The sequence below is a fragment of the Lissotriton helveticus genome, chromosome 1_1 (assembly GCF_964261635.1).
Source record: "Lissotriton helveticus chromosome 1_1, aLisHel1.1, whole genome shotgun sequence".
In the NCBI taxonomy this organism is placed as follows: Eukaryota; Metazoa; Chordata; class Amphibia; order Caudata; family Salamandridae; genus Lissotriton; species Lissotriton helveticus.
This window is the reverse complement of record NC_136057.1, coordinates 102,114,454-102,133,913: the sequence shown is the minus strand read 5'-3', so window position 1 is coordinate 102,133,913 and position 19,460 is coordinate 102,114,454. Positions and strand designations below refer to the sequence as shown.

General features: G+C 45.2%; 1 protein-coding gene across 1 annotated transcript in view; it reads right to left on the bottom strand.

Annotated features, from left to right (window-relative positions):
• LOC144759068 (uncharacterized) overlaps window positions 1–8,800 on the bottom strand; it is a 99,964-nt gene extending 91,164 nt beyond the window's left edge. Inside the window, 2 exon segments of the mRNA XM_078646467.1 lie at window positions 7,253–8,437; window positions 8,440–8,800. Of these exon segments, the coding sequence (XP_078502593.1) occupies window positions 7,253–8,437; window positions 8,440–8,800 (1,546 nt within the window).
• Window positions 8,801–19,460: the final 10,660 nt, after the last annotated feature.

Sequence of the window (19,460 nt, the reverse complement as noted above, 5' to 3'; positions counted from 1 at the left end):
CACCACCATCTCGTAGCTCAGTCGTGGTCATTCCGCGAGCAATCATGGCAGCCGCTCCCCACCAGAAGCCTGCAGGAGTCGGAGCCCCCAAAACTTTTGATGAATTCTCAAGGCGGAGGGGACGCTTTCGAGAATGGGGTCCAAGACCTAGCAGACAAGCGTCCGATTTCCAAGGTGTCCCAGGGCCATTTCAGTGGACCAGGCCCAAAAAGGAAACAGCCTGCCGCCATTTTGAGAGTCCTGTGACAGCCGCCTATCGCTGCACCGCAAGAGTGGGCGCAACTCAGCTGAATTGCGGCTTTTGACACAGTGGACCAAAAACGGACGGAATGGCAACTGAAACGGTAAAGGGGCGCCCCACTACAACAGATGACACTCCACCTGGAGAGGCCCGTTCACGCCGCCTCCCCCGGGGCGCCCCACGCCGTTATTCGGAGCAGCATTGTAGGATACCAAAACCAGTGCGGCAACTTACTGGACATCACCTTGGTGCCATCGTTCTGCTGCCTTGGAACTATTCGCGCAACAGTTTGCTACTGATGACCCACCCCCCGCGACGCCCCATGCCGTTATTTGCTGGGTGGCAACTTACTAGACATCACTTTCGTGTCATCTAGATTTCAGCGCGTTCTGCTGCCTTGGAACTATTCGCACAACAGTTTGCTACTGATGACCCACCCCCCGCGACGCCCCACGCCGGAAATCTGGACGTTGTGCTGCGTTGGGACTATTCGCACAGCCGACCGCTACTTCGTTGTTTTTCCCTAAAAATGTTTATATGTTATTACTATTTTTGTTTTCTTGTATATATTTATAAATTATTAAAGTTTTATAATCTTACTACTTTGTCGGAGTGCTATATATTTTTAATGTGACACATAATTGTAAAAACTTTGATGTACAAAGAGTCATCCCTGGAATCTTCCGCTTCAGGCTCGGTCCCCTCCCCAATCACAATACAGGATGGTTTTCAGATAATAGCAACGCTTCTGCTGTGACGGATCTCATCGAGTGTGGGCCTTGATCTACTATAACTCCTTTGAAGAGGGGTGATTCTTTACAGCTGTGGCCATAAACTACATCTGCAGGGCTAGCTGATACCCTAGGACCAGCCTGGACAATCGGACACAGAGGAAAAGGAGTGTCAGAGGGTGCGGTAGTGAATAGGGCGAAAGGGAGGTGTCGGGCGGGCACAGGGTGTGATTCTCAGGGAAGAGCAGCGCAGATGGGGGGAGGTTTATTACCCATGCATAAGACAGAGAGCGGGGGTGACCACTGCCTGGGGGAGATGCTTGCGAGGGTGGGGAGCCATGCTAAGGATCGACAGCGTGCACAGAGTGGGTCTGGTCAAGGCATCTAAAATGGCTGCCGTGCACGACAAAAGTGTGGCATTTGAAAAAAGACAAGATGGCGCAGACAATGTTTTTCAACACTTCCTGATTTCCTTCGAATCGAACGTTAACAGACGTTGGGGCATATTACCAAAGTTAAGCGATATTTATCCCTAACGATGCTTAGCAACGATTTTTTTACCGTCAGAAATTATCGCAGATAAACCTTGCTATTATCAAGGTTTATCGGAAATACGATAAAAAACGACCGCAATGCATTAATATCGCTGAAAACTCAGCGATATTCATGCATTACCGAGATAATGCTCTTAGCCATGTTATCCACCTCCCATTGGATAACATGGCTAAGAACTGCTCAGGGCAGGTGGTAGCTTTTGGAGATATTCGCGCTTATCTCGAATATTTCCAAAAGTTGATAATAGGAGATAGCGATGTTAGCGACTGTTTCCAGTCGCTAACATCTTGGCATGCCCACTTTGCATGTCATTAGTGATAAATATCACTCACATGCAAAGTGGGGCCCAAGATGGTCGCTATCTTCTACTAGCCGTCGCTAACTGGTGTTAGCAACAGCTAGGTAATACACATATAATTTTATCTCCGCGAAGCGGAGCGCTGTTACAGATATATATCTTGTTTCTGAACGTTAATTTCTCAAAATGCACTGAAGCACATATATTGAGACCTAGCAAAGGCACATCGGGCTACCAGTCCCTACAATTTTGCCAAGTTTCGTGCAAATCCATTCAGCTGTTCGATCCTACCGAGAGACAAGATGGCGGCCGCTACGGACTGTTTGGAATGTTTACAGACACCGGAGAGCCAATCAGCTTCGCTTCGCAAAGCTCCGTAACGCGAAAAGTACGCGAAGCGGTGCGCTGTTACAGATATATATCTTTTTTTGAACGTTAATTTCTCAAAATCCACTGGAGCACATATATTGAGATCTAGCAAAGGCACATCGGGCTACCAGTCCCTACAATTTTGCCAAGTTTCGTGCAAATCCATTCAGCTGTTCGATTATTATTATTTTTATTTTTTTTTGCCCCGCGGGGCCCTTTTAAAACCTCCACATCAAACCTAGGGGGTGAGCGACAATGTACTATGCCCCCTTATGGTCATTTGCCCCTTCGCTTTGGCCTCCTCTTGTCTCTCGATCCTACCGAGAGACAAGATGGCGGCCGCTACGGACTGTTTGGAATGTTGAGAGACGCCGGAGAACCAATCAGCTTCGCTTCACAAAGCTCCGTTGCGCGAAAAGTACGTGTCCTGGGGCGCTGCCCGGTCCGCTGTTACAGATATATATCTTTTTTTAAACGTTAATTTCTCAAAATCCACTGGAGCACATATATTGAGACCTACAAAAGGCACATCGGGCTACCAGTCCCTACAATTTTGCCAAGTTTCGTGCAAATCCATTCAGCCGTTCGGGCTAAAAGTGAGGCCAACCGCCCTATGGAAATTAACATGGGAAAAACGCGTTTTGGGACCCCCCTTTTTTCTCGGCCCCCCCTTGACGAACCCCCCCAAAATTTTCAGGGGCTGCTCAGAAACAAAATGTGCCATTTTCCTGAAAATTTCAGCCAATTCCGTCCACAAACGCCAAAGTTATTAGACATAGAATTTTCAAAAATCCCATAGGGAAAAAATCCTAACTATATATACCTACTGGCGACCGCCAGTAGGTAATATATATATATATATATATATATATATATATATATATGGCGGTCGCCAGTAGGTATATATAGTTAGGATTTTTTCCCTATGGGATTTTTGAAAATTCTATGTCTAATAACTTTGGCGTTTGTGGACGGAATTGGCTGAAATTTTCAGCAAAATGGAACATTTTGTTTCTGAGCAGCCACTGGAAATTTGGGGGGAGTTGGTCCAGGGGGGGCCGAGAAAAAAGGGGGGTCCCAAAACGTGTTTTTAACATTGAGTTTTCCATAGGGCGGTTAGCCTCATTTTTAGCCCGAACGGCTGAATGGATTTGCACGAAACTTGGCAAATTTGTAGGGACTGGTAGCCCGATGTGCCTTTTGTAGGTCTCAATATATGTGCTCCAGTGGATTTTGAGAAATTAACGTTCAAAAAAAGATATATATCTAGAGCCGCGCCTGGAGCGCTCCCACGTACGCGTACAGGGGAGCGCTCCAGGCGCGCCACGCGATCTGCGCACGGCAAGCTGATTGGTTCTCGGGTGTCTATAAACATTCGAAACAGTCCGCAGCGGCCGCCATCTTGTGTCTCGGTAGGATTGAGACACAAGAGGTGGCAAAAATCAAAGGGGGAAATGAGCAAGAGGGGGCAGGGTACACACCCCCTGACCCCCTAGGTTACATGTGGGGGCCATAAAAGGCTCCCGCGGGTGAAAAAAAAAATAAAAAAAAATTCGATTTTCGCGGGGGTGAGCGCCCGGTACGCGCACCGGGGAGCGTACGGGGGAGCGTACCATGGAGATTAAAAATGACAGACTTTAAAAAAAATAAAGCTTCTTTTTAAAAATTGGAGGTAGTTCTGAAAAGAACTTTTTTTTTCATTTTGTTGTTTTATATATATTTTTTTTTTGTTTTTTTTGTTTTATATTTTTTTAGACTTTTTAAAACAATTTTATATTTTTTTTGTATTTTTTTCAAGGGAAAAACAAAAACAAGGATTCCAAAACTGCTCAACAGGAGCAAAAAAAAATTGAAAATTTAGGGACTGGAAGAGCAGCGGTGTTGCTGTTTCTTTAGGGCAATCAGTTCAACACTCTGCTCCCCATAGCAGAGCAGTTCGTCACACTCTGCGCACAAAAATTTGATGCCCGCAAACACCGGCTGAATGTTAGGGATCATTCTTCCACGGGGTGGTCCCGAAGGTGTTGCTCCACCAGTGGAGGTGCTGCCGCCATCTGTTGGTACATTCCGTGCCAGCTCTCTGACACTCTCCCTGGCAAAGTTGTTAGGGTGTCTTCTTTTGACATGCCGGATCAAATTGGCATTGCCAAAACTATATTTTTTCAGAGGATTGCCTCTGGATAAACTACTCCCACATATTTTGCATGTTACTTTGGGAGCGTTCACTTTTTTCTGTCCTTCTGGGATGTCGTAAAATTTCCAAATGAAATGGGTTTTTTTCTTTTGCTGAGGAGGGTCCTCATCCAAAAATCCCTCTGAATCACTGCTGGATGACTCTCTTGCAGCCATTGCTGGAGATCAGAAAAGTAGGAGATAGAGTAGACACAACAGCTCTTGCTCTCTCCAAGTACAAAGCAATAGTGAGAGAAATGGGTGGGTTTCACACAATTTGGAAAAAAAAAAGTTCTGAACCAATGAAAAGTGTTATTTTAAAGTCACATGGTTTGACGCGCTTACGCTACGCGCCCGGGGCGCGTCCCGGGCGTGTATCGTAAGCGCATCGGGGCGCTTACGTTGCGCGATCGTATGCGCTTCCGGGTGCGCTTACGCGGTGCGTCATAAGACGCATCTCGCGGCTACGCGATACGTGTCTTATGACGCAAGGCGTGGCGGCTACGCGATACGTCACGATGTTGTTTTCGTTCTCGACAATAGCGCTTCCGGGACGCGCATTAGTACGCGCCTCGGGGCGCGCCGCCAGATTGCGCTTACCCGTGCGTTCACCTGTCCGCGCCCCGGGAGCGCACTAAAAATAATATTAAAAAAAAATAAAAAAATTATAAAATATAAAATTAGATTTAAAATGTATTATTTTTATAAAGATTTGCTATTAAAAAACCTATGAAATTCACTGAAAAAACCATAGGTTATAGACCATATATAGTTAGGAATTAGCATTTACAAAACCTTGAAAATTCACTGAAAAAACCATAGGTTATAGACCATATATAGTTAGGAATTAGCATTTAAAAAACCTTATTTTACTCACACAAAACCATTGAAATTCCATATATAGTTAGTTGCAGTAACTATATATCGCGCACCCGCAATCCACTGCTGATCATGTCACATATTACATCATTCATGACATGGTCAGTGACATCACTGATGACATCACTGATGACATCTCAAATGACATCACTGATGACATCACTGATGACATCTCAAATGACATCAGTGATGACATCATGACACACCAATACCAGTTACTACATACGCACTCACTGATTCCTACGTCTACACACACATTCACTCATTCACCCATACAATCACTCATAAATACAGTCACTCATTATTACAACACTATCATATGCACTCATACACCTAGTCAGTCCTGTGAAGAATCAATCACACTTCGATTTCCTCATCTATACAGTTAAACACAGAACACCATACTTTTCACACATAAACTAACACATACTTACTCTCTTATACAATCACTGATACAAGTACACATTGATATGCACAGTCACACACCTCCCAGCCAGCCACACACACACTCAGTCTTCCATACATCCACTCATTCTTCAATATGTAAAACATATTTAAACTTTACAAAAACACACAGACACTAGATGATGTCATCAGTGATGTCACTGACCATGTCATGAATGATGTAATATGTGACATGATCAGCAGTGGATTGCGGGTGCGCGATATATAGTTACTGCAACTAACTATATATGGAATTTCAATGGTTTTGTGTGAGTAAAATAAGGTTTTTTAAATGCTAATTCCTAACTATATATGGTCTATAACCTATGGTTTTTTCAGTGAATATATATATATATATAATTATATTACGTGGGGTTCTGTAATCCCTGTATAAATGGCAGTCTCTAATTTCTTTATAATGAGAAATTTGTGACGCACCAAGTCAGTGATTATGAAGAAGAGACGTCAGAACTCGGCTTTTGTAAGTTATTACAGTTGAGTCCTGAGGGCAGAATGCCAGCTGATGTGAAAGTCACGAAGCATAATTGGAGTAGCTGTTTAAAGCAACAAACAGAACTTTGCTTTTATTACTTCTGCTGTATGTTATTAGCTTACTATGAGAAGCAGAGGGAATATGTTTATTAGTTTCCTTAGATAAAGGAAGGGTGGAATCTTTCTGCATGTTTCTACACGTTCCGAGCTACTGCAGCTTTTTTTTTTATTGACTTTTATTGAACTATTTCTAACATCTTTTTGCAACAAATATCTAAAAAATTTTATTTTTACTTTTGCACACGAGGTTTTATGTTCATTCTTCATGTTTGCAAACATGTTAGCTGCTGCATATGTAGGAGCTATGCACCAAGGTTTGTGAGAAAGGTGATGGTGTGACCATGTATTATACAGGATAAAGTACCACCTGGTGCATATAATAAGATTATTGCAAGTCACCTCAGAGTTCCAAAACCTTTGTGTATCTGTCTATGATGAGATGATGTGCACTCCTGGAGAACCCTGCAGTGACAAGAACATCCCTGGTCAGCCATGCTGTTGAGGCCGAATACAGACTAGGATTTTCACATCAGGAACTGGAGACGACTGCGTCTTACCCAATGCAACTGTGCAACTAGAAACACAGTTCCCTCTCTAGACTGCGCATGTCTGCTATTCTCAATGAACACCACATCACTTGCATCCGACTATTACGTGTGGTTCTGGCCAGTAATTCCTCCCATGAATAGCGTTATTTCCAGTTCATCAGCCTGGAATGAGGATGAACAAGGAACGACAAGAGCTACTAGCCTATTTGTCTCCTGCAACATCCCATTACCAGGCCTGTTTCTGCACAGGAAGGATGCAGTCCTGTGTGGAACCAGAGGAGGAGAATGCAGGGAAACATCTGCACCCTGTGTACTCGTATTCTGGTGTCAGTATTGCTCAGTGGGTTCCATACAAACCATAATCCTCCCCTCAGAGACTTTCTCAAATCTGCCCATACGCATTTTGAAGAGGTTACATGTGTTAGTATGCACTCCAAGAGTCCATTTATAGTGAAACACATACCTGGGGTAGCTTCGAACAGCAATAAATGTGATTTTGTATTTCCTCTCTCCATTGAGTCTTCATCTGCAGTATCTGTATCCACTCCTAGGAATGATGGAGGCACACACTGACCCCGCTCATCAGTACAGAACAGTTCTGCCTTGCAGTTCTGATGTTGATACTGTGATTCAGGGTGCAGTGGTTCGAGTATGCTGTTGTGATCTGAACCCTTTGCATCAGTACAGGGAGGTTCTAGCTTGTACTTTTCATCTGAACCATGTGCATCTGCACAGGTCTGTTCTAGCTTGTCGTTCTGATCTGGTTCCTGTGCTTCAGGGCGCTTGGATTCCAGCTCGTAATTCACGTTTGGATCCGGTGCATAAGGAAGTTCCTGCTTCAAGCATAGGTGCTGCTGTAGGCCCTGGGTTTGTTGTGACCCCAAATCATCAAAGGACAACAGCCCAGACTCTAAGTTTTCATCTGGTGCCTTCCCATCAGGTGACACGGGTTGTAGTCTGCGGTTCTCCTGGGGATCTTGGAAATCAAAGCACATCAATTCTTCCTCCAAAGGATCACCAGCTTCCTTCCCATCTGGTAGCGTGGGTTGTATACGGTGGTTTTGCTGTGGTTTGTGTCCTTCGGGGAATAGTGGGTGTGGGCAGAGGTTCTGCTGCTGGTCCCAGCTATTAGCAGACAATGGGGATGGTTCTTGCTTCAGGGGCTCATCTGGCTCCCACTCTTCTGGGAAGGCTGACTGTACGCTCCGGTCTTGCTGTGGTGTCTGCCCATCAACAAATTTTGAGTGAAGACACAGCTTTGCCTCCAGTGATCTGCCTGGGGGATTTGTCTGAGGGCACCGGGATAGAGGACAATCCTTCTGTACTCAATTTCCATCTGGAAACCCAGGTTGCATGCACTGGTCCTGCTGTGACTCGTGTACATCTGGAAACACAGGTTGCATGCACTCATCCTGCTGCGACTCGTTTACATCTGGAAACCCAGGTTGCACCCACTGGTCCTGCTGTGGGTGATGGCGATCTGGAAACATTGGCTGTAGACAAAGGTTTGGCTCCTCTGGATGCCCTTGAACATCGGTCGGAGAAGAGAGTGTACAGTCCTGTTTTGGTGCATGCCCATCAGAAAACACTGTCTGGAGACACAAGCTCGGTTCCTCTGACCTGTCCAGTTGAGGTGTCGCAGGAGACCGCTAACAGCACAATCTCTAATGCTCGCCGGACAGACCACCTTCAATGTCACTCCAGCATTATCTGGGGAACCTTGATCCTTTTCTATCCAGATATTCTTAATCAGCCCAGTGACTCTAGAAGGTACGTCCTCCACAGTGTTCAGCAAGTTCTCCAGTTTGGCTTCCAACTCCTCCAGCATGGATAAAAGGATAATGTGCGGCAGGTTCTCTGAAAGTGGTTCCAGGTCCTGGTCCCTCTTAGCATCATTTTGAGATCCCGAAGCGGAGACGTTATGGAGAGGTAAAGATGGGGCTGTGGCTCTTACGGATTCACGTGAACCCTGCGCTGTCACTTTCTTTCCTGGAGCCCGTCTTCTCCCCATTCCGGTAAATTGAAGCTCAAGTCTCAAGTGTCTGCAGAACAGATGAAAAGAGGAAAGACAACACGTTATCACAGGACAATTAGGTCAAAATACTCCTTCTTGTCTCACCAACCCCAGTGTGATCAGAGAACATCGCTCATTTCTAAAACTAGAAAAAAATTAATGATTAAAATGTCACAATACCCGCAACATAGTTCATATATTATGAAAGGCACGGATTTGAAATGTGTTTCCAACACTATGTCTGTTCCTTGGTCAAATTGTATACTGTGCTACCACAAAAAGAGAATATTGTAACTGCCTTGCAGCAATCGAAGGATTATAATAACCTGGCAGACAAGACTGCCCTATCATCCTCACTTGCACTGTACAGCTCTCTTTTGCAGTATTCAGTTCAGTGACTGAAGGACGCGCCAACACACCAAACCTCTACAGGATCTACAAAACGCTTGTTATGTCATTGTATATATAGAGAGCATGTTCAAGCGGGGGTGTCTTGGCACTGAATCAGAAATACATAAAAGAGGAGATAACAAATCAGACCAGGGAAGAATCTAGTATGAATAGGCTTGTGGGCTGTCAGATTTCTGGATGAAAGGAGCTTGTACCAAAGCTGCGTCCACCTGATCTGATCTTCTATAATTTTGCAATAGCAAGTAAATTCAAGTGAGGAAATCTCTGCTTTTGTACGGGTGTATGCATTTCCACCTGGTTTGCAATGAAGTGAGGGGCTAGACATCACAACCCTTTAGGGCTGAGGCGGTGGGTCTGATAGTGGATTTGTTATTTCAATCTAGGTGTGGCGCGTGCCCACCTCTGAAGATGATGTAGCAAACAAGCTGCGTTGCTGTGAATTACTTGTAGTCTATGAAGGGTGATGAAGCGGCCACCACTATTGCGTTTCTTGTCTAAAGTGGGAGGAGTGGGGTTAGTTTCTGAAGCAGTTCCAGCACAAATCTGCATTTAGATCCTACTGCTCCAGCCTGCTGGTTCTTGCTAAGATTGCTATTGATTATCACGCAGAGGCTTTTAGCTGTGGGTTTAGGCTCGGGAAACAATCTCATTTTTTTAAAATAAAAAATCTTTTTTATTAACTTTTTAGTAAACAGTGGTGGTCGTCACAGTCAGACATTTAAAGACATACAGTAGTACCTTAGGAAAATCAAAGCAACGAGTGTACCTTTGATATTACTCATTACAGTTCTTCATTATACATTCAGCAATGCGAGTGGTTCGTCAACCTGGGAAGTCTAGGGGGGTTCGCAAATGTGGTCCTTGTATTTGTTCCATTTGGACCAGATAGCGGCCCATTTCTGTGGCCATCCCCATGCTACATAAACAGTCTTCTCCTGTAGCATGCACCAGTCCATGTCTGCTTTCCAGGAACTAAGTGCAGGGTGCCCGGCTGCCCCCCACAATCTAGCTATATTCCGCTTTGCGATGGCGAAGCCCAGTGTGGCCAAAGCCCTCCCTCGGGACGACAGGTCAGTAGGTTCCCAAATATTCAGTAGACACCTCTTAGCCTCAACTCGTAGCTCCACCTCCCACACCTTTTGCATGCAGCGATGTATCCGTTGCCAATAACCCTGGAGCAATGGGCACTCCCATTTAATGTGGAAGAATGTCCCCACCTCTCCACATCCCCTCCTGCAGAGCCCATCCGCACTGCGGCCCATCAATTGCAATCTGGTCCCTGAAATGTAAACTCGATGGCGGATCTTAAGCTGAATCAAGCGAAGTCTGGCCGATATGGCAACTTCCTTTGGGGACGCTAGCGCACTTCTCCACTCCTCCTCGTCTATTTCCAACACATCGGACTCCCATTTCCCTTTAAGGGAGTGTAATAAGTCTGGGGAGTTATTTATAATTTTTTTATATGTGAGGGAAATGGCGTGTTCGGGAAGGTGACCATCTAGTAGTCTGTCTTCCAGGGGTGACGAGGCTGGGGGGAGGGTCCCCGGGGGGATGTTAGCTTGGAGGGAGTGCCTGACATGCATGTATCGGTAGTGTTCTGTTTGAGCGAGCTCATATGTATATTGGGGTGAGGCAAAGGACACAACACCTTCTGGACCCCATAAATCTTTTATGTGGGAGCTCCCGATCAAGTCCCAATTGCGGAACCCTTTAGTGCTGCCTAGGGTGCCCAGTCTTTCCGAAGCGCATAACGGGGTAGCCATAGTTAGAGTGTTAGCCCAGCCCAGTTTCCGTTGCACTATGTGCCACAGTTGCACTGAGTGCTTGGTAGGCCCGGTAAGCGGGTACCTGCCAGGTTTGGAGTACAGGGCCGCCTCAAAATTACCCCCTGGTAAGAGCCACCGGTCCATTCCATACCCCGGGTCGTTGCCATCGCAGTATGTGCCCTGATTAATGGCCGAAAGATGCGCAGCCCAATAGTACTTTCGAACGCCAGGGAGGGCTATGCCTCTATCAAACCAGCCAAGGTACGTTTTTGAAGGGAAATATGAGGCGTCCCGGCCCACAGTAGCTCTCTCAGCGTGGTTTCGAGAGATGCAAAATACGATTGCGGAACCAGGTCTGGGCAATTCTGCAGGGCATATAAGAATCGTGGTAACGCCATCATTTTAAAGAGTGACGCCCTACTTAGTAGGGACAACGGCAGCTTCCGCCAGGAGGCAGAGTCCCTCTTGAATCGTTGCAGAGGTGGCAGGAGATTCTTCTCATACCTGGTGGCCTTGTCTTTGGAGACAAAAATTCCCAGGTATTTAAACCCATCCGTGGCTGTCTTGATCGGGCAGTTCCGGGGGACCGCCGGAGGTTCTCCGCTAAGGACATACAGTACTGATTTGCCCCAGTTAATACTGTACCCCGAGTTCCTCCCGAAACTGTTGAAAATGTCCATGGCTACCATAAGTGATTTACGAGGTCTCGTGAGGTAAAGAAGGATGTCATCCGCGTAAAGCGATATCCTGTCTTCCCAACCGTCAGCACAGCGGAGTTCCTTTAAGGAAAGGTCTTGTCTGATCCAGGCAGTCAGGGGCTCCAGAGATAGGGCAAAAAGCAAGGGTGAGAGGGGACACCCCTGTCGTGTCCCTCTCTCCAAAGTGAAGACCTCGGAGATTTTATTGTTGACAGTAACCTGGGCCAGGGGCTCTGAGTAGAGGAGACTGAATTCGAAGCCGAAGCCCAATTTCCGAAGGACCGCCATCATATATGGCCACTCCAGCGTATCGAATGCCATGGTGGCGTCGAGCGACACCACCACTGCATCCTCCCGCATAGTGTGACAGCGCCCCAGCACTCTGTGTAAATGACGGAGATTGAGTGCCATATTGCGATGGGGCATAAAGCCCGACTGGTCCGGATGGACCAGTGACGGCAGTACCGGCTTGAGCCTATTGGCCAGAACCTTAGCAAGGATCTTGGGCTCCGCGTTTAGCAAAGAGATAGGCCTATAAGAGGCGCACGAGTCTTTAGGTTTGCCGTCCTTAGGGATGGACACTATAGTAGCTATACGCTGGTCTCGCGGCAATATTCCCTTCTCCCTGCTTTCCTCAAACATTTACTTCAAGTACGGGCTGAGGGCATTAGACTTATAAAGTTCGATAGACAACCCGTTAGATCCCAGGGCTTTCCCTGAGCGGTGGTCGCTAATCGCTCGGCCCAGCTCTTCAGCCGAGAGCGGAGCCTCCAAGGTCTCCCGTTCTTCCTCTGTGAGGGTAGGGAGACGGATGTCTGCAAGCAAGTCCATCGAGTCCTCAGGCCGGTCAGACCCTCTACTATAGACCCTCCGGTAGTGCCGCTCAAACTCCTTGACAATCTCACGTGGTTCTGTAATAACCGCTCCTGACTCAGTCCTGAGCTCCGCCACTACCTTCTGTGACTGTTGCTTTTTGTCCAGCCAAACTATGAGCTTGCCCGCCTTATCACCCTGGTCAAAGATTCTACCCTCTCTATCCCTGATTACGTTTTTGCCGGCATCAGTGGCCACCGCCTTATATTCAGCCCTTTAGAGTTGCATGTGGTGGGTAACCTCTGGACCACCCTCGGCAAGAGCCGCAGCATCCAACTCCTGTAGATCTCCCTCCAATTTGACCATTTGTGCCTCCATCTCCTTACGACGGCCCGCAATCGCCGAAAGGGCCACCCTTCTAAGTACAGTTTTAAAAGCCTCCCATAACACCACCGAGGAGTCTACCGTACCGTCATTGCCCTCAAAATATCGGTCAATCGCAAGTGTCAGTGCTTTCCGTGTGTCTGCATTACGGAGATACCAGGCATTAATCGGCACTATACTTCCTAACCGTTTATCTCCGATAGTGAGATGTACCATCAGTGGGAAGTGGTCCGAAATGCCCGTGTTAAGTTTATGGCTTCTTGGACGGTGGGGCCATGCTGTAGAGGTGTTAATATATAGTCTATTCGGGAGAATGAGCGATGAGGGCCTGAAAAGAAGGTGTACTGGTTGTCATTGGGGTGTTTGAAACGCCATAAATCAGTAAAGCCAAATGTCTCTACGAAGTCCGCTAACCACGTGTGACCGGATGGTATGTCCCTTGGTGGATGTCTGTCACAATGTCCTGAGACCACAGCGTTAAAATCCCCCCCACCCCCCCCCCACCCCCACAAAGAGTTGCCCTCCGGAAGGGAAAGGAGCAACTTACCTAAGTCCTGAGAAAATTGGGTTCAACAATCTCATTTTTGTTGGATTGGTCTTATTCTTTCAAATTACAATCATAGTTTGGTCAATATTCAGTTTTATCTGATTTAACCTCATCAAGTAGTCATCAAATTGCATCATATTCTGAACCTGGAGTGGTGAGGCTGACATTCCATCGATAAGAATTATAAAGCCTGGAACCTCTTGAAGACAATTCTCTGACCAATAGTTTTTGCAGGTTAAGGGAGCAGAGGTTTTGATCTATAATTCTTGGTTATATCCAGGACTTCTCCCTGGTTTTTCAGTAACGTGAGCTCTACAACATTTTGAAACGCGCTTGGAGCGATCACTTGAGCTGCTGATTGATGAAAACGCTCTGCAGGGGACTGCTCAAGAACTGGTTTTTCGACAGACGCAGTACCCTCAGTGCCCCGATATCCTTGGGGTGCACCTTATAAATGCTGATTAATTGATTGATGAGGTCGGAGATTCCATGACAGCTAGAGGGCAAGGGTCAGTTGGTGACCCAGATTTGACCTTGATCATAAATTCATGGAGCTTGTTTATTTCTTCAAACAAGGATAAGGAGAGTAGAGTTCTTTTCAGACTCAACTTCAGAATTACTGCTGCTGTATTTGTTTATACTATCTTTAAAGAATGTTTTTGTTAAGCATTTACATTGTCACAGAATGCCTCGATAGGAGTCAGGGAAGTTCTCATTTCATCTTGGGGCGACTAATCATTCACGATATCAAAAAAAATGTTTTATTTCCTTCTAAGATTTTTTTTACCTATTAAGAGGACTTTGCATGGAACAGGGTTTGTCTTTATATTCCTCAAGCACAATTTAATATGTGATTTTGCTCTCTTCAGCATCACCTTCCTGCCAGTGTCGACGCAATGCAGGTTTTGCCTCCTTTAACTCTGGCCTGCACCAGGGCACTGGTCTGGTGTGGTTTATAACACGCTGTTGGATTTGAGGGGTGTGGGTCACTACCCTGTCTGAGCCTCAGAGTGGATTATTTTTCTTTGGAGAGAATGTCTTCAATTGATGGGAAGAGGGGGGAGGGGTATGAAAGTTTTGATAACACTGGCTCTGTATTACTGTATCGCCATGTGTGTGTGGTTTCATTTCCTGCTTGCGGATCAAGTTAGAAAAATCGACCGGAATACAAACACTGATCAAATACTGATTGGACCGTATGCAAGGAAGGATGATTATATTCAGTCAATTCGAATTATACACCCAGATAAGATCTAAGGGATTTCATTTTATGTGATCTGAGCATGTAATGTGTTGGTGTGAATTCAACATCCTTAAATCAGCAAATTCATTATCTTTAGGGACCGAGTTGTCGTCATCAATTCGAAACTTGAGAAAGGAAAGCAGATCTACCCCTTCAGTTTGAGTAATTTGTAAAAGAGATGTGTGAATCCACAGGAGAATAATTGCTGATATCTCACCTCCTTTCTCTGAGCTTGTTCTCTTTTGGTCATCTTCGGGAATGGCTTCTGGAGATCTGGAGTAGATTCCTCTGACAACCAGGTTCCAGTTAAAAACAGGATATCCAGCTTAGAAGATTCTAATAATTTGAGTATTTCCACCTTATCTTTGCCTAGGGAGGGTGGATTTAGTAAAGCCGCTTTTAACGATTCCTCAATCTGAGGATCTAGAAGAGTCTTATTGTTTGTTGGTCCAAAGTGAGGGCTGTTGAATACCAGATTACTCTATATGTGTGGCTGGCATACACGCCATTTGCCTCTAAAAACGAAACAAACATGGGGGAGATACTAAAATCTGTGTACCTGAAAGACTTTAGATCTTATGCAGAATATGAGAATTATTGAGTATACTACCTGACTTCTGGTCCCAGCGGTGGCGGCCAGGTGTGCCTGGGAGCAGACAGTCTTGTCTTTAGCAAAAAGCTTGCAACACACACCCCAAATGTTTGCAACAAACACGGACACAAAAAAAATTGCTCTTTAAAAAGTCCATTCAATTGTGTACTCACAGATGTGACACAAACTCCAGCTCTCACTGGTACAGCCTCACACCTCATTTATAAATGGATTAATGTAACAAACCAGATATTTCTTAACCACATCTTCAATGCTGCACAATTACACAGGCATTGTGCTCTTCTGCGCGCACACACATATGAAACATAATTCATCCCCAGGCACAAAGACCTACACACTGGAAATGTGTAATCAGACGGATCAGTCGCTTACAGGCTCATATATAATGTATCCACCCAAGACGACCAATCACAAACAAGCACATACACACTGTCTCGCACACACAAATCACTTCCATACATTTTGTAGTAAAAGGTTAAGCTTCATCCAAGCCATTCACGGACATCAACTACTCCAAGAGACCTACACACAGGGTGGGCACAGATCTGCACAATCACATGTAACAACTCAAATAATCACGGCTCACTCTTCACACAAAGTTCTTGCAGTCTCTTCAACAGAGCTGTGACATCCCAGAGTCTCTGAGGCAACACCCAATGAGGAATGCTGTTGAGGTAGTTGGAAGGTGTCAGTATCTGAGGAGGAAGCAGATCTGTGGATGGAGCATTCTGTAAGAAATAAACTTCTCTTTTTTATCACCTCCATGGACACGCGATACTTCATATATTAGCGACACGCGGAAATATGGAAAAATGTACAACGCTGCAATATCGCATTGTGAGAGTACTGAGGATCTGTGAATTTTATGTTAAAAAAACCCTTGAATCAGGTGATAACTCAGAGAAACGGTCACTTCTTCAAACACTCCCCACATTGCATGTGCGCTGAACTTTACAGCACAAACACAACCTGCCCTGCACTTCACAGCACAAACGCAACCTTCCCTGCACATCACAACACAAACACAACCTGCCCTGCACTCCACAGCACAAACACAACCTGCCCTGCACTTCACAACACAAACACAACCTGCCCTGCACTTTACAGCACAAACACAACCTGCCCTGCAGTTTACAACACAAACACGACCTGCCCTGCACTTTACAGCACAAACACAACCTGTGCAGCACTTTACAGCACAAACACAACCTGTGCAGCACTTTACAGCACAAACACAAACTCTGGAGTGTTTAAGGATTACTCTTTGTATAGGATTTTATACTGGAATGGTGTGCTTCCAGTACGAATCCTATGCTAGACAGCACACGCACCTCTGGCCTATAATGTTAAGTATTTTTTGTGTGGCACTAGGTAGACTGTGTACTAGTGCAGGGATAGTGAGCAGCAGCGTGCTGTATTTCATAAATCTGGCTTGGCGCGGCTCTCTCCCCCTCGCACATCACAGCGCTGCACCTAACTGCTGATCTATGTTGCATTAAAAATAATAAATCTGCTCCGAAGTGTGCATGTGTGGTCTGCCCAGCCTCAACCCTCACATTCTCTTGTGCACACGTGGTGTGCCCAGATTTAACCCTCATATTCTCCTGTGCATGTGTGGTCTGCCCAGCCTCAACCCTCACATTCTCTTGCGCATGCTTGGTCTGCCCAGCCTCAACCCTCACATTCTCTTGTGCATGCTTGGTCTGCCCATCCGCAACCCTCACATTCTCTTCTGCATGCTTGGTGTGCCCAGTCTCAACCCTCAAATTATCTTGCGCATGCTTGGTCTGCCCAGTCTCAACCCTCACATTCTCTTGTGCATGCTTGGTGTGCTCAAACTCAACCCTCACATTCTCTTCTGCATGCTTGGTGTGCCCAGTCTCAACCCTCAAATTCTCTTGCGCATGCTTGGTGTGCCCGGTCTCAACCCTCACATTCAACTGTATATGCGTGGTCTACCCAGCCTCAACTCAGAGTTGAGTTCTGTGTGATTACAAGATAAACCACGTCATCTGTAATTCTACGCGCTTGGTCACCAGCACTAATGATTGAATGTGTTTTACACCAAGCGCGTAGAATTACAGATGACGTAGTTTATTTTATAATCACAGTGAACTTTCACCAGCACTTATTTGGTTGGAAATGACAAAGTGCCGCACGTGATGATGCGGAATTAATGCTTTTCGCAACAGCACGTAAAAAACTCAAGAAAAATGTTTAGGTCCACAGCAATGACCTAATGTTTAATTTACATACTGCATGATGATTTTAATGCAATGTCTCACGATGTATCTCCCAACATTGACTAAACAAGTCTGTTTTGCCCAGCTCTGAGGACGTTCAAACACCTTGAATCTGTTGTCACTGTCTATTACGTAGAGGTGTGTCACATGATATTGTATAAACACTGTGATTTGCACTCGTACTCGTGAACAAGGATGTTGCCTCCGAAACACGCCGAGTGACTTGGCTTAAAATAAAAACACGCTGAAAAGGAATACTTGTGGCCCTGGCAGCATTTGTGGGAAACCGGTGAAACGATTGTTGTTGAGATTTGGGGTATGCGACCCCACCAAGGCCCTCCACTGAAAGTGGCTCGGGTTTAGCTGTAGGTTTACACATATATAGAATTTGAGATGGACAAGGCGGGGAAGAGAAATAAAGAGAAAGTTATTCTATTTTCACAAATGCGATGGCGAAAATCCTGAGATCGGTGCTTTGATTTTTCGTTGCTGCAGCAGGAATGCCAATGGTGAAAGGGGATTTATTTGTAATTACAAATATTCAGCAACTAAAGCTACACTTTCAAGTGCTTTATGTCTTTTTATTGTAATATTATGCACTAGTCCACTAAACTTAGAACACATAACCAATAACAGGATTTCCTGCAATGGGAGTAACAACCTGACTGGACAGCCACATGAAACCTTTTTGCAGGAAAAAATCTAGACTCAAACGTAAAAAGAATATTTATCAATGTCTGTTCAAGCTGCTTTGATAGTACTTGGCTGGTGGACTATAGCCAGCTTGGGCTTTTAGATGCTTTTGCCGGCCCCGGTTTCTGAAGGTTTAACACGATTAAATATTTTTGGGGCATCACACGGACTTCAATGACCCTAAACGCGGTAATAAATTCAAATGTTTTCCAAATAGGGAGCCCCAAATATGTGTTCTCCTGCCCCCACAAATCATTAAGTATATCAACGAAATAGAAGTCAGCTTCATATGCTAGTTATGAATAAAACAACCACCTTACTTTAGGGAACAAAGTGCGGATATCAAAGGGTTCAATGTACAATGTACAGAACTGTGTACAGAACTGTGGACAAAGGTGCTTAATAAAGATGTGTATTCTGAGAGAAGAAACAAATTTGTTCTGAAAAAATATGCCTTTGTTTCCTCCTAGCATACCTCTTAATCCATTGCAGAGACAACCTCCCACTGAATACAAACATTATATCGCATACTACCTTTACAACGCATATCATTATAACGCATACCATCACATTGCATTTAAGGTAAGTATTGGATAGTATGGGGATACAAATTACTAATCTAACTACAGGGGGTGCAACAGTAGGGTAAGTGTTGGATAGTGTAGGGGTAAAAATTACTATTCCAACTCCAGGGGGTGCAACAGTAGGGTAAGTGTTGGATAGTGTAGGGGTAAAAATTACTATTCTAACTCTAATGGTATGCGTTGTAATGGTATGCATTGTAATGCCTGCAAAGCAGTGAATTGTGATGTAGTATCACGCGTTGTAATGCCTGCGTTGTAGTGTCATGCCTTGTAAAGGATGTTACGATGTAATGCCTGCGTTGTAAGTGTATACAGGAGTTAAGACCACACACTAAGGCCACACTAAATCTTTGATGTATTATAACAAGGTGACAAAGTGACCCCCTTGCACAGTACACCTCAAGTCCTCAATTTCCGCAAGGATACATAGCATTCGGGGACATGTAGCTTGGATCTAAACACTGTTAATATGGGTGTTTACATTTCATAATGCAATGTTCTTTAAAGAGCCATGGCTAAATGAAGGGATTCATATATAACAGTGGGCCATGTAGTCTCACAATTATTAAACATTACACATACACCTGCCGGCTGCATCCCCTGATGATAGTGTGAGACCTGTACATCTGCCCCCTACATCCCCTGATGATGATGTGAGGTCA